Here is a 13284-nt window from a genome sequence, read left to right as displayed (position 1 = left end):
TGTCCTCTGAAAACATCCGTTTGCCATTTGTCACTGGTTTATCAACTTTTTCTCCCCATTTTTTCCAGTTTCTGCTGACAGGGCAGCAGCTGTGCTTAGTTGGAAGCAAAACCATTTTACTTAGAAACACTTCAAACTGCAAGAAGGTTGACTGATGGTGTTTTGCCATTCAGAAAATGTCAGCCCATTACTACATGCAAGACACTGTAACATGCTATGACCCCTGGTACAAGAATCAGAAGTTTCCTGAGATCTTTGCATCATTGATAAAAACAAAGACAGTGTAAATGAGTGGTCTGGTAATTCATCTCTCCTCCATTTCATTATAACTGGTCTAAGCAGGCAGTTAACTTAGCAGTACAAAATTAATGAAATGCTCTGACTGAAATACTAAGATATGAACTGGCAAAGCCAGTTTGCTTTGTTGCATTCAATCGCAACTGAAGTGTGGGTAATAGGTTGTATGTGTTGTAAGGCCATTACCATGTTTTGAAAATGTGGTTGCAAAATCAGTTTTTTATTTTGACCTGCAGCTCCTCTGAGATAGTGCTACCCTCCTGCAAAATTTCTGGGTTAATGATACCTAAGTCTTCATGGAGATCTTAAAAAAAGTAGTTACAGGCTTGCAGCAGGAGTTTAGGTGAAGTTTTACAGTCTACATTATATAGCAAGTTAGATTAGATGATGCTAAAATGTTCCCTACTGGATCTAAAATCCATCAACATGTATTTTTAGAAAGAAAGTAAGTCTCTGAGCATGGATACCACTTCAAACATACAAAAGGAATGAGTAAAATACTATTTATTTATTTAAAACATGCAACAGAGTTTTCCTCCTAGCCTGCAGAAACACGTCACTAGGCTTCATAACAAAGGAGTAAAGCATTGGACAGAAAGCTCAGCCCAACAATCAACAGAGACACTTAAGAATGTGTCTTTTGTATGAGACAGCACTTGCAGCACAGGCAATCAGCACTTTGGGAGAATGATCCACTCTCTTTAATATATAGGATCCACCGCTCACACAGCCTGCTGGCTGATTAAGCACTCATACAGATAACTATTAATACAGAGGCAAACCCCCTCTACCTGTCTGAGGACTGTGAAAAGCACCAGAAGAAAAATGTCATGGGAGCGTAAATCAAAGACTAACAGCCTAAGCATATTATTTTGTCTGTAGATGGAAAAAGTAATAACAGCCATCTCCTCCAGGAACACGCATAAGGAAAAGGAAGATGCTTCTAAGAAGCCTGTTAAATGGTTATGATCATGCTCACAGGTTCAAGTTTCTTCCAAAAACAGTGGTGCCTTTTTCACCCACCAGCTCTCTGCTATGGAAAAACACTTCTTCAGAATCTGGAAAATGCTGTTTGATCTCAGTAAATTACATCTCACTGCTTGTCGGTTTCTGATTGATGGTGTAACTTAGGGAACAATATCTGTGTGTGGAATAGTGTCTGGAGAAGCAGTCAGGGATTATTGAAAATACAGTATTTATGCAGTTTAAAAATCAGTGGCACATTGCGTACAACTTTTTTCTAGAGTGATGAAAAATTACTGAAGTGCATTTGGGAACAAAGGGTGTAAGGTCTTTTGTCTATTTGTAAGAACACTCGACTGGTAAGACTTAGTGAGTTAGTAGTGATGGATGAGAGAAAAAGCGTCAACTGCAGTTGAGCATGAAACCAGCTGCTTCTCCAACCAATGGGTAGAAAGGAAGACGTCACTGTTCAATGGTGGTTAAAGAAGAGGGAATAAAATAAAGTTGAACAAAAGAGAAGGAAAATGAAGCAAGGATCACTGATTTCTCTAAGCCATTTAAAACTACTGGAGAAGGAGGAAAAATCTAAGGTTTCATCACACTATGTGTTGTTTCTTCATCTATCTGATATGTCACAGTTAGCTGGAAAACTTTCAGAAAACAGCCACAACGAAAGAACAGCCACCTTCTCAGCATAAGTAATTCTGGAGTTACTGAAGTCAAGGGCTCAGTGCTGACTTACTCAAGCCACAGGTTTGACTTCACACACACTTCACCTTCCAAAATCTCATTTGAATCCTTAAGGTCCTGTCATGACACGGCCACCGTATTTTTCACAACACAAACAAAATAGACACCAAGGCTTCAGCCCCAGAAAGACCATGACTGAAAACAATTATGGAACCTACACAAGATACATCCTTCCCCCAGATATAAAGAGCAGAAGACTAGTTTAAATGTAGAAAAGCAGCAGAGAAGCAAATGAAGATGGATGATGTTGCCAGCGGCGTGACTGTGAAAAAACCCAAAAACTTGGCAGGTGTGAAGTAAATGAAAAGAAATACTTCCTGCAGACCATACAAAATTAAACTGCCAAATCCACCAATTGCTACAGACAAACGAACTGTGAAAAGCTTATTGTCCTGGTTCCAGCCCAGATCAGCAGGAGTGGGTGTGGCCAAGACCCTAACGTTATTCAATACCCTCTGACATCATTGTCGGGGGGCGGAGCAGAGGGACTCACTCCCAAGGAGAAAGGATGTTCCTTTGTGGTAGGGGGAAAGTGTGGCAGGCATTGTTTTTCATTGTCCCAGGCTTGGTGAGCATTTTGCATGTAAATCACTCTCTCTTTGAGAACTTTTGTTATTAGTATTGTTGTTGTTACTATTTTCTTATCTCATTGTTCACTGTTCTTATCTCAACCCATGATCTTTGCCTTTTGTGCCTCCAATTGGAGGGGTGCAGGAGGGGAAGCAGCAGCTGTAGTTTTGCCAGGAGTACTGAAGTGGAGAATACCAGAGCAGCCTTAACTGTCACCCAGCATGGGGCATGAAGGGTTGAGATAACAACAGATCTGCCCAGATCCAGATGGAAACAAATTTCATCTAGGCATTTGTGTATTAGGTACAGAGCCATTGGTCACAGTGTTGTTCTGTCTGTTCATGTGGGTGTGATAACCCTGTATATATTCCCCAATATGCTTCTTGTAGGGATCTTTTTCAGAGCAGGGAGAGGAATCAGGATTGCTCTGTTGATGTACTGTGTGATGTCAGTTTTGGCGTAGTAACACCAAGGGCAATGAGGGTTATTTGGGATTGTATTCAATGCTGCTCTCTTGCCCTGGCCTTGGGTGCTACTTCTGGCAACTCATTAACAATGGTACCCAGCCTGTTGGGGGAAAATGATTTTTGCCAGCCTTTCACCCCTTTTCCTCCTTCAGTCCTGTTACAACAGCTTTTGAGAATTTTTAATTTCCTTCGGATGTTAAGGAAAGCATGGTTTTGTTGCTAGGTCTGCCAGGTCTCCTCAGTGCAGTCTACACCATGTTTAGAGTCAAGAAAGAGATTTCTATGAAGGTCATTCAGAGATCTGCCCCAAGAGTCATGAGTGGCATGGAATGTGGGAGAAAATAGGCCAGTTTGGGGGGAAATTCTCTGCTCTGATGGTCTGGAAGTTCACCCCTGAACAACAACAGGACCCTGTTAAAGTGATAGAATATTTGCAAGGAAATGCTGAGGCAACTCCAGAAAGGAGCAATTTATTCCAGTTTGCTGGGTCCTAGCTACTATTTGTAGTCACTAGACAGCACCCACAGAGGGAGGAGGGGGAAAGCAGACCAACAGGTACCTTGTATACTCAAACTGCTGCTGAGCCAGAGGAACAACTTAGCAGTCGCTCCTATACAGAATAAGAAGTTCAAGATAAGAAGCAGGGCCCTTGTAACAGGAGGAAGAGGCAGGGCTAAAGATAATCACCAGCTCCCTATCCCTGGATGAGCTGCAAGATATGCAAAAAGATTTCAGTTGCCAGTCAGGTGAGGTCCTGGTGACCTGGCTGCTCCAATGCTGGGATATTGCAGCCCACGATATGACACTAGATGGTAGTGAAGCCAAGAAACTGGGATCCCTGTCCTCAGATGTGGGCATTGACAAGGGGATTGGGAAGAGGACAAGAGTCTCTCAGCCTCTGGAGGTGACTCCTGTCAAGCAGGAGGGAAGGTATTCTCTCAAGAATGGTCTAATAGTGCACCCAAGCAGGTGGAAGACCATGAAAAAAGGTATCCAATACCAAAAAGAATCAGCTGTGCTGGAGGTAATCTACATGGATTCAAATAATGAGCAGTCCACTGTAAATCCAGATGAGGTTCACTGTCCACAATCCATGTGGTGGAAGTTTGTATGGAGCGTGCCATCATCGTATGCCAACTCATTGACATCACTGGCAATGACATCAATGAAAGAAGAACAAACAGTGCTCCAGTGACTATCCAACTCTGGCCATATGGAGATATTTTCTCCTCCCTACCAACCTGCACCTCGGCTGTGAAAAGACTGTCCAAGACTGTGGACAGATGTGAAAGACTTACACAAACTAGAGAGGAAATGTCCCATGCCCCACCAGTATGGACCAGAGTTTCTGCTATTGGGAGCAAGCACCCCCTGCTTGAGAGAGTGGGTACACATCACTAAATAACCTGTATTTTTATCTGCATGACCAAGAAGAGGACATGAGAAGTGGGATGGAAAACCCACCTCTGTCCTAGAGATGGGTACGTGAGTTGAGAGGAAGAACAACCACTGCAGGAAATTCTTAAGAGATAAATGCTGCTCCAGTTTCCAGTGGGCAAGTCCTCTGACGGAACAGAAGGGCTGATCCTCTTGAAGGGACTTCCCAATCATATTTACAAGAAGTGAGCAACAAGTACTATGACCAGAACTAAAAGAGCTTTGCCTCCAACCAGGTAGAGGAAAGTGACAGTTGGATCTACTGGACTGTGTGGAGCTGATGGCCTGGCACATCAGACCCACAAGAGTATAAGGCTTTTGTTGGACATCAGCACACAATGTACCCTGATGCCATCAAGATGCAGGGGCAGAATCCATCTCTGTTTCTGGGGTGACATGGGAATCTCCACAGCTGACTGTACTGGAGGCTGAAGTGAGCCTGACTAAGCTGGTTTACTACAGCAGAGACATGTTAACACCTATGTACGCACTCTGCCTGCTATTGGAGTAAAGGAACAAGGAAGCGAGAGAAACACTGTCAAAACCACAAGGTAAATTCATCAGCACTTTCCTGGAAATTCCTGCAGATTATAACAATCCTTAGGAGAGCCTGAAACACAATTTGGAAAGAAATATTTATCTGCCGTAGTTTTAAATTAACTAATGCAGTGTGATTAAGTTTGAAAAAAAATAGAAGCCAGTCTACAAAGGGCTTTGTTATCTGGCTGAGATGCAGAAATAGTTCTCACATATGGTTCAGACAGAAAAGGACAGCAAAGGCTCAGTGGGAGATCTGTGCAAAAATCACAGACAGTATTTCCGAGAAGAGAAGAAAGGTAATTCTGTGGCTAGGGCGAAAATAATTATTTGCTACTGTGAGAAAGCAAGGTGGTAAACACCAAAGACAGCACCTCAAGTGAGTCTATGTACAACTTAAGAGACATACACAGGTGCAGATGTGCAACTAACTGGACTCCTGAACCACGAGACTTCTGAAGTATAAGCTTGCACTACTGTACACTAATAGCCTTACTTAGCCACCACACTACAGGCCTTCGAGAAACAGTCAGCATCTTTTAAATGCCTACTTTCTGATGCTTAGCTTCCTTCCCAGAACCAACTCACATTTCCTGGGCGCCTGCCCAAGGCAAGCCAGTTCCAGGTGTTGTAAGGCACTGGATTATATATATATATATATATATATAAAAAATATATAATTAATATATATATTAATTATTGGCTCGGACCAGTTCAAGTGTATCTCTGTGGGGGAAGGGAGAGGTTGAATTTCACGAAGGTGAGGTGATTCCCTGTTGCACACCCCAGCCCCTCTGGGCCTTCTTGGGCAGCCCCAGAGCAGCTGTCAGTCACTGGCACACCGGAGCACTCCCCCACACCACAGCCTAAAGCCCTTAACCCAGCCCCAGACTGGCTGGTACACTGGATATCCTACCTGGGGGGGGTGGCCACAGTGGGCCAGAGCAGACAGAACCAACACCATCCAGCCATCGTGTGGTCACGGCCCTGACATCTTCTGGACTCCTGGTAGTGGGATCTACACTGGATCTGGGGTGCTAGCAATACTTCTCTCCTTTCTTTCTCTCTCTTTCTTTACTTCTTCTTCTCTTCATCTCCTTTATTGGTATTTGGTAACTTACAGCTGGATGGGTTGGATTTTGCTAAGTTACATGGGTTAGCATGTGCTAAGTCAATGCTTTGTGGAATGCTTCTTTTTGTTGAATGTTGCCCTTTAAAGGGTTGCCAAGTTCCCTTATTTTCTAAAGTTTGCCCGTAAAAGTGTGTTATTTGACCTCCTGAGAAACGTGTGCAGCGTCTTCTCCCGTGCGCTCTCTAAGGGCCTTAAAGAACTGAAGACTCCTTCTAATAGATCCAGCCTTGTACATTTTTTAAGTAAAACCCCTTCAATGAGCTTGTACCTCAAACCTGGGGTCTCACAGGCGCCCCTTTGGGTGCACTTACCTCTTGCTTTTGACTCCGAGGAGGAGGGAATGTCCTCAGAGGTCAGGATTTGGGGAAGGCACATGGGAGCACCAACCCCCTGTCCCAAGTAGGAAGCAGGTGGGTAGTAGGAACACATGCGGTACTGGGAGCTGACAGTGTGGTGTCTCTCCATGCCCTTCACCTGTTGAGAGAGAGAAATACAACAGCAGCCTGTGAAACCCAAGCCCCAGCAGCATAGGGGCACCCCGCTGACCCACAAGCACACGGCTTTGAAGGAGGTCACAGTGGGTGGATGGTAAGTAAAATCCTGACATGCTGGCCTTGAGTTTTTGCTTTGGTGCGTTCACAGTGTGCCCAAACCGATCAGCTACAGGGGAGCTGGCATGGTATGGGATGTGACCTATCAGCAGCAGCACACCCATGACTGTTTAACGTTACCACAGATGAAGTTGCACACAAGCATGTACCCTTCACCACAAGCAGGTCCCCTGCTTACAGCACAGACAATAAGTGTTCCAGACCCCTTCAACTGCATGCACCTGGCCAGTGTCAGAGGTGAAGTGTCCATCCAGTTCCTACACCTCTCCAGAGACTAACCAATCTCAGACTGGTGGTAACTGTTCTGCCAGAGACCCAAAGGGTAGCTAAGGAGGAGAGTCCTACTGACTCTCTCACACAGAACATGCTCCATGGCATCTGAGCAGTGACACACACAGACAAACACACTATTTTTGTTACAACACTGGGAGACGGGAAAAATATTTTCCTGAGTTACCCAGAGAAAGCAATCTGTGGATAGACTACATGGGAAGACAGTAGTGGAGTCACAGATAGGCACCAGCCAGCAGGTCTGCCATGTCCACCAGACAACCCCTTCTCCCTCCTGCAGTCTGCAGCAAATTGGCAACACTCACAAATCAAAGTTTGTCTTACTCCAATGCCCTGAAATCATCCAAACTGATCGAGAAGAACAGTAATGCTTTTTTGTGTTTTATGGAAAAACTACCAACTAGTATTATTTGTTGCAAAGCCCTAAAATGCAACATGGCCTTGGTACTCCGAAAAATGCAGCCAAAGACTTCATAAGGTTAACATTTTCAACAGTAAAGATCTCCGTAAGTATGCTGGGCAGTGAATAATTATAAGATAGAAAGCTTCTTGGCAGAGACAAAATATCACAGTTTTGTACCAGGTGTAAAGGTATCAGCATCAATAATAATGCACGTCCAGCTACGCCATTACACAATGTCTTTGCAAGCAGACGCTTGTCAAGCCTCTTCAGCCACCTCTCACCTCGGCTGGAAGAGCTCTGCCTGCTCACTATGGCTCCCTCGGGTCCTAGCCAGCTGCGCCTGGAGCCCTGCTCCTCAGCCCTTCCCAGGCTGCAAAGCTCAGACAGGGAGCAGCAGAGGCAGGGTGTGAGCCTGCTGTCCCAGATGGCCACCCCATGCCAGCAGACCTCCAGGGGCTGGTCCTGGCAGTAGGAGCCATCAGCACCTCCCAGATTCAGAAGGCAGTTATCTCTTGTTTTCCAGGGATCCCCTTAATAATTCCATATTAATTTGCATATGCCTAGCTGGAAATGGCTCAAGTCACAAAAAAAGCTGCTAGCGCTCTCTGAGATAGAGGGCAACAGCCAACTTTCCGTGTGGAGGCAGGTTTGCAGTGAGTTTAAGTACTGAGAGACAGAGAGAGATAGAGAGAGAGATAGAGAGGGAAAGAGATAGAGAGAGGAAGGGAAAGAGAAAGAGAGAGACAGAGAGAATGGTGGCTGTTCACAAGAAGCAAAGTGCACCTCTGCCTGTCTTCTGACAGCGGCACAGTTGCACATACCTCCACACGTACTGAGGAATCAGCACGACTTGCTTTTAGTTTGTGAAAGTTAAGAGTTCTTCTATTATAAATAAAAGTAATGCTTAAAATGTTTATTTTTCTACCTCTGCATGCAGAAAAAGTTCAACGTGCACTGAAGTTTCATCCATAATAAATAGTAAATTGCTCTTAAAAAATTTAACATAATTTAAATTCTGAGGAAACCTGAACTCAGAAGAACCACTGATATCCCCTCTCCTCTTCCAACAAAAGGCACTCTTCGGAAACTTCAGAAACAGACACCCTCAACAAAACTCAGGCCGCCTTTGCCCTGAAATTATGAATTAGCAACACAAACTGCCCAAAAGCACAGTCCAAAGGGCATTTTGAACCTGCACATCTGCAAAGCTCAAAAGCTCTAGAAGTACTGGAGAAAAAAAGTTATCAAACTCCTCTCCGCCTGCTGTATTGCACATACTGTCTTCCTTCCCTTGGTGGGCAGGGCTGTGGGCAGCATCCACAGACCTTATGTCTCCACCTCTCCCTTGTTCAAGGGCATGTCTGCACATGTACAACTGAGAAAAGGTTGCCTGCAGCAGACAAAATTATTGCAGCTGTAACTAAATGAAGGATCATTCCCTGACACCAAACCAATCATGCACATTTCCCTTCCCTGTACAGTGGGTGCAGTGATTCGCCTCCTTTCAAAGCTCTTTTTAGAGTTTTTCTCCATTTCTTTAAGAAACAACTCATCTAAAGCGTCTAGATGCAATGAATTACTACTACTATTATTATTAGTGTGTGGTAGCTGGCTAGCAAGAGACATGTTTTATAATCTTATTACCCACACCAAGTCTATGAACCACAGTTCGACCAACAGCCACAGGCTTGGCTCTGTGAAGAATATGCTGTATATTAACCACTGAAGAAAATCTAAAAGCTTTTGGCTTTGTTCTATTAAACTGTTTAGAATACACACTACAGTAAAACTGAACCATAAGGTTTCCTTTTTATAGTGCTTAGCAATCCTATTTTACAGTAACAATAAAAAAACAAGCATTTGTAAAAATTCTTGACCTTAGCGCTCCATTACAAAGGGGTAGGAGACCACTACCTCATGAGAAGGGACATTTGCTCTGTATTAATTCCTGAAGCTCTGCAGCCCTATGTTAACTCCCTGAATGTTTCTAGGTGCCAAAAAGGGAGATAAAAACAGCACTGAGGAGGCCCCGGAATACTCAGATTATTTCCAACGAGGGCCAGTTCAGCCTTCCAAGTGCTGCAGTCTGGTACCAGGTTTGGGATCCTGCCCTGGGTCCTGTCCGGGGGGAATGCTGGGGTCATGCAGGGATCACAGGGGGAGAATGCTGTGTCTCCTTCTGCCTTCCCTGCCCCTTCCAGCCCCACAGTGAAGCCAAGTATGGGTTGGGACAGTCTCACAAATCACTCTCATTTGTATCAACACAGGCTATGTGCTGTAAGAACAAGGTATATTTTAGGTAGGCAAGTGCTGTGGAAGGGAAGGGCATGCAATGCTCTTTGCAGAGAGCAAGTTGAGCTCCTAAGTTGCTCCCCTTCCAGCCACACACTGCTTGTGCCCTGCCCCAGCAGCAGGATTCACCAAGTACCTCACTGACTTCAGTGGGAGACACACATCACTGGAGCAGCACATCTGGCCTGTTCAACATCTGCAGGTTTCTCTAAATTGTATTATACAGCACACACTCAGTAGCGTTTTAAAAGATGTACTGCAAGCAACAATAGGATGCTTAAAATTCATAAACAAATAAATATGGCCCAATTAAAAGACCATGCATACAGTGGAAATATTTTCCCTGTGCCTTGTAAAGTCAATATGAGGAACTGAGAGGGAGCTACAGTTTGCCCACAGACAGAAAAAGCTGGAAACAAGACTTATTCATCACTGAGCAAAACAGTCAGTGCAGCCCTACAGCTACATCCAACAGCGACAGAATACACAGCAAAACCCAGAGAAACCTAAGTAAAATGCTCTCGCATCAGACCAATCCTGCAGAAGAGCTTTCTCAACAGCTGGTGGAAAAGCATGCACAGCCTGGCTTCTCTTTCCAAGCTCCTGGCAGCATCTGCATAACCTCTACACATCATCTTCACAGAGAAAGAGACGAGGAGAGGAGGTGGCCAGATGAGAGACAGAAAAGAGTCAAAGCAGGCTCAGAGAGAGACAGCAGCAGAGTCAAAGTGGTGACTCAGTTCTCCTGGGAGACTAGAAAATGGTCCTGCCCTTCCCAGATGATTCATTTAGGCAAAACATCACCTGGGTAATTCTTTTATTTGCAGAAGCTGCCAGACACAATCTCCTTGAGAGCAAGCCAGTGCTACTTTAGCAGCATCTCCACATTCTGCAGTTGATCCTGACTATTTCCAAGAAGGACAACAAGCAAGAGAAGGTCATGGATGCTACTCCTGGGTAACAAGGGCTGCAAAAATTTCAAAGCAACAGAGGAGATCAAAGTGCAATCCTTCAGCTCTGCCAGTGGTGTGCCACATGATTCTGGACAAATCACTTTACACAGGATTTCCATCCTTCTGTCTCACCCATGACTCACCAACAGCTGCCCTAAACAAAAAACAGTAATTATCAAAAGACCAGAGAAACTTTGTTAGAATTTTAACACAGCCTCTTCCTTCTGCCTTGATCTTAAAGCCAACTTTAGGGTGCATAAAATTGCATTTATGTGTTGTTTCTTGCAAACAACAGGATTCGCGGGTCAGCTTTTGGCATGGACAAGAAGGCATCCACTAGGCAATGGAATGGAAATTCAGACATCAGGAAGCTCCACTCTGTCACCTGTGGGCTGTATGACTGTGGCAAGTTATTTAACACTTCCCTGCCTCAGTCTGTGCAGCTGTAAACCAGGGTTGCTGCTACTCTCCCACCTTGCAATGCTGCCGCCCACATGCTAACCCCTCACAACTACTATTTCGCTCATGCTGCCCAAGGTGGCTTTGTTTCATTCCTAAAACCAGCTAAGCATGTTGTCCAGCACAAGGGAAAAATGAGTCTATGATACCCCGCCTGGATTTACTTTGATTCTAGCATAGAAAATACAAAAGACATCTATATCTGTCCCTCCTTGATAGACAAACTTAATTAACCTTTGCTATTCTGTTCCAACCTATTCTTTTAGACAAAGGCAGTGACCCATAAACAATATGTTACCATCAGAATCTCAACTGCAGTGACACCTAGAGATATAGCTCTATCAGCAGTATCGGAAAATAAACCGCTTAGATTAGCTCCTCCAAGAAATACGGATTGCATTCATGTCACACATGAGCTGTCAGAAACATTAGGATACTTTTAGCATAAATCTGTAGTGTGAAGGGTATGTTATGAATACAGTATACAATACACTGCTTACACATAAAATTTGGATTGTCTTGGGTGACTTGCACAATGTGTATATATTTACACACACATGCACACATTTTACACTGACTTTTGGAGGGTTAGACTGCACATTTCTGTAAAGAGGGACAGGCTTTTTGAAGAAAAACTAGGCCACAAACTAACAGCAGGTTGTAGAAGATGAAAAGATCCATCCTTTTTTATTAGCAAGCAGCTGTTTTTCAAACTGCTGGCTGTCCTATCACAGCAACACTTTTCTGGATTTAGTAAAGGACAGTTCGTTAAGTTTGGTACTTCTAAAAAATCCTTACCAAACTGTTTCCTACCTCAGCAATGCTAAATATTTCACTTCCAAATTTTAAATGTAATTCCCACATCAGAACATGAGTTAAAATTTCTCAGTCTGACTCTCACCAATATTTATTTTAGGTTTTAGCACTAAACCAGTATAAAGAAAGAACAAAAAAGTTGAGGTTCTGGAAGGGAGAATACTGTTTTGCCAAGCTGCATTAAAAATAAAAAAAAAGGGGGGGGGGAGAAATTACATGAAATTCTGAAATTTGTCCAAAATTTTCACACCAGCCTTAACGTTTTCCTGAAGCAGGATCCCTGGAGTTACCAGAGTAACAAAGAAACAGTGTAGGACCACATTCTGCATCTTGCTGATTTTTAATGGCCTATTTGTAAGAACCAGACGTTTTAACACATTTTGCGGATCACGCTGACTTACAATGAGTCCAGATGATCCTTATGCTGTGGGTCACACACCAGCAGTTTCATTGCCAGGTTAGAAAATCAAATCTGATTACATTCAGATGTGTCCATCCAAGTTTTACTTTTGTTGTGGTAGAAAAGGCTGCAGTCACCCCATCATTTCCAACTGCTGTCTCTAAGCAATTACAGCGAAACCAGTTTCAGAAGCACCAACTTTCAAGTACCCCAGCACACTGACTTGCAGTACTAATGTCAGTGAACTCATTTTACTGTTAATTGGATTAAAAGAACACAAATTCCTGTTGTAATGAACAACTGTGAGACTTTCAAGGGAGAGTCCAGATGCTCACACAGAACTGAAGTCAAAGGAGATGTACAGTAACCATCAGATCTGCTACGTTTCCTCACCAACCTAAGCTTGTCTTTTCCTCAGGTGCAACACCAGACATATCTGATTATCTGCCTTAGAGCTGGCAAAAGCAGCAGAATATAAATGATGGAAAAGGTCTTGACCAAAACAATCATCTTCATTATTCTTATCAAATCATGATGGATACAGCTTCTGGTATCCGTGTATATAAATGAACAAAACCTACACAGAAATATATAAAATATTTGCACCTCTATGAATCCAGTCAAGCATACGAGCCTCTACAAAGAACAAAGACTAATGAAATCTGACATTAATCTACATTAAAGATTCAGTGATTCAGTTTATTTGCCAAGACTCAATGATGCATTAATCCTCATCTCATCCCACACACACTCACACGTTTCCTCCCTGGCTATTCTCCCTTGCTCGCTAAATTCTGAAACAGCAGAGAGCTGGGCTGCTCAAGGCTTTATCTGCATCCAGAAGTTATCTTACTTAAAGTATGCAACTCTCCCTAGGTGGTTACAGTTATTCCAGGACGAGTAAGT

General features: G+C 43.7%; 1 protein-coding gene across 1 annotated transcript in view; it reads right to left on the bottom strand.

Moving 5' to 3' along the window:
• The window catches only part of DMRT1 (doublesex and mab-3 related transcription factor 1), a 64558-nt gene that overhangs the window by 22320 nt on the left and 28954 nt on the right, over window positions 1–13284 (bottom strand). Inside the window, exon 4 of the mRNA XM_027709626.1 lies at window positions 6465–6627. Within this exon, the coding sequence (XP_027565427.1) occupies window positions 6465–6627 (163 nt within the window). The remainder of the gene's footprint in view (window positions 1–6464; window positions 6628–13284) is intronic.

The sequence above is a fragment of the Neopelma chrysocephalum genome, unplaced genomic scaffold (assembly GCF_003984885.1).
Source record: "Neopelma chrysocephalum unplaced genomic scaffold, ASM398488v2 Primary Assembly neopelma1_96814, whole genome shotgun sequence".
Taxonomy (NCBI): Eukaryota; Metazoa; Chordata; class Aves; order Passeriformes; family Pipridae; genus Neopelma; species Neopelma chrysocephalum.
This window is presented reverse-complemented; position numbering and strand designations above follow the sequence as displayed.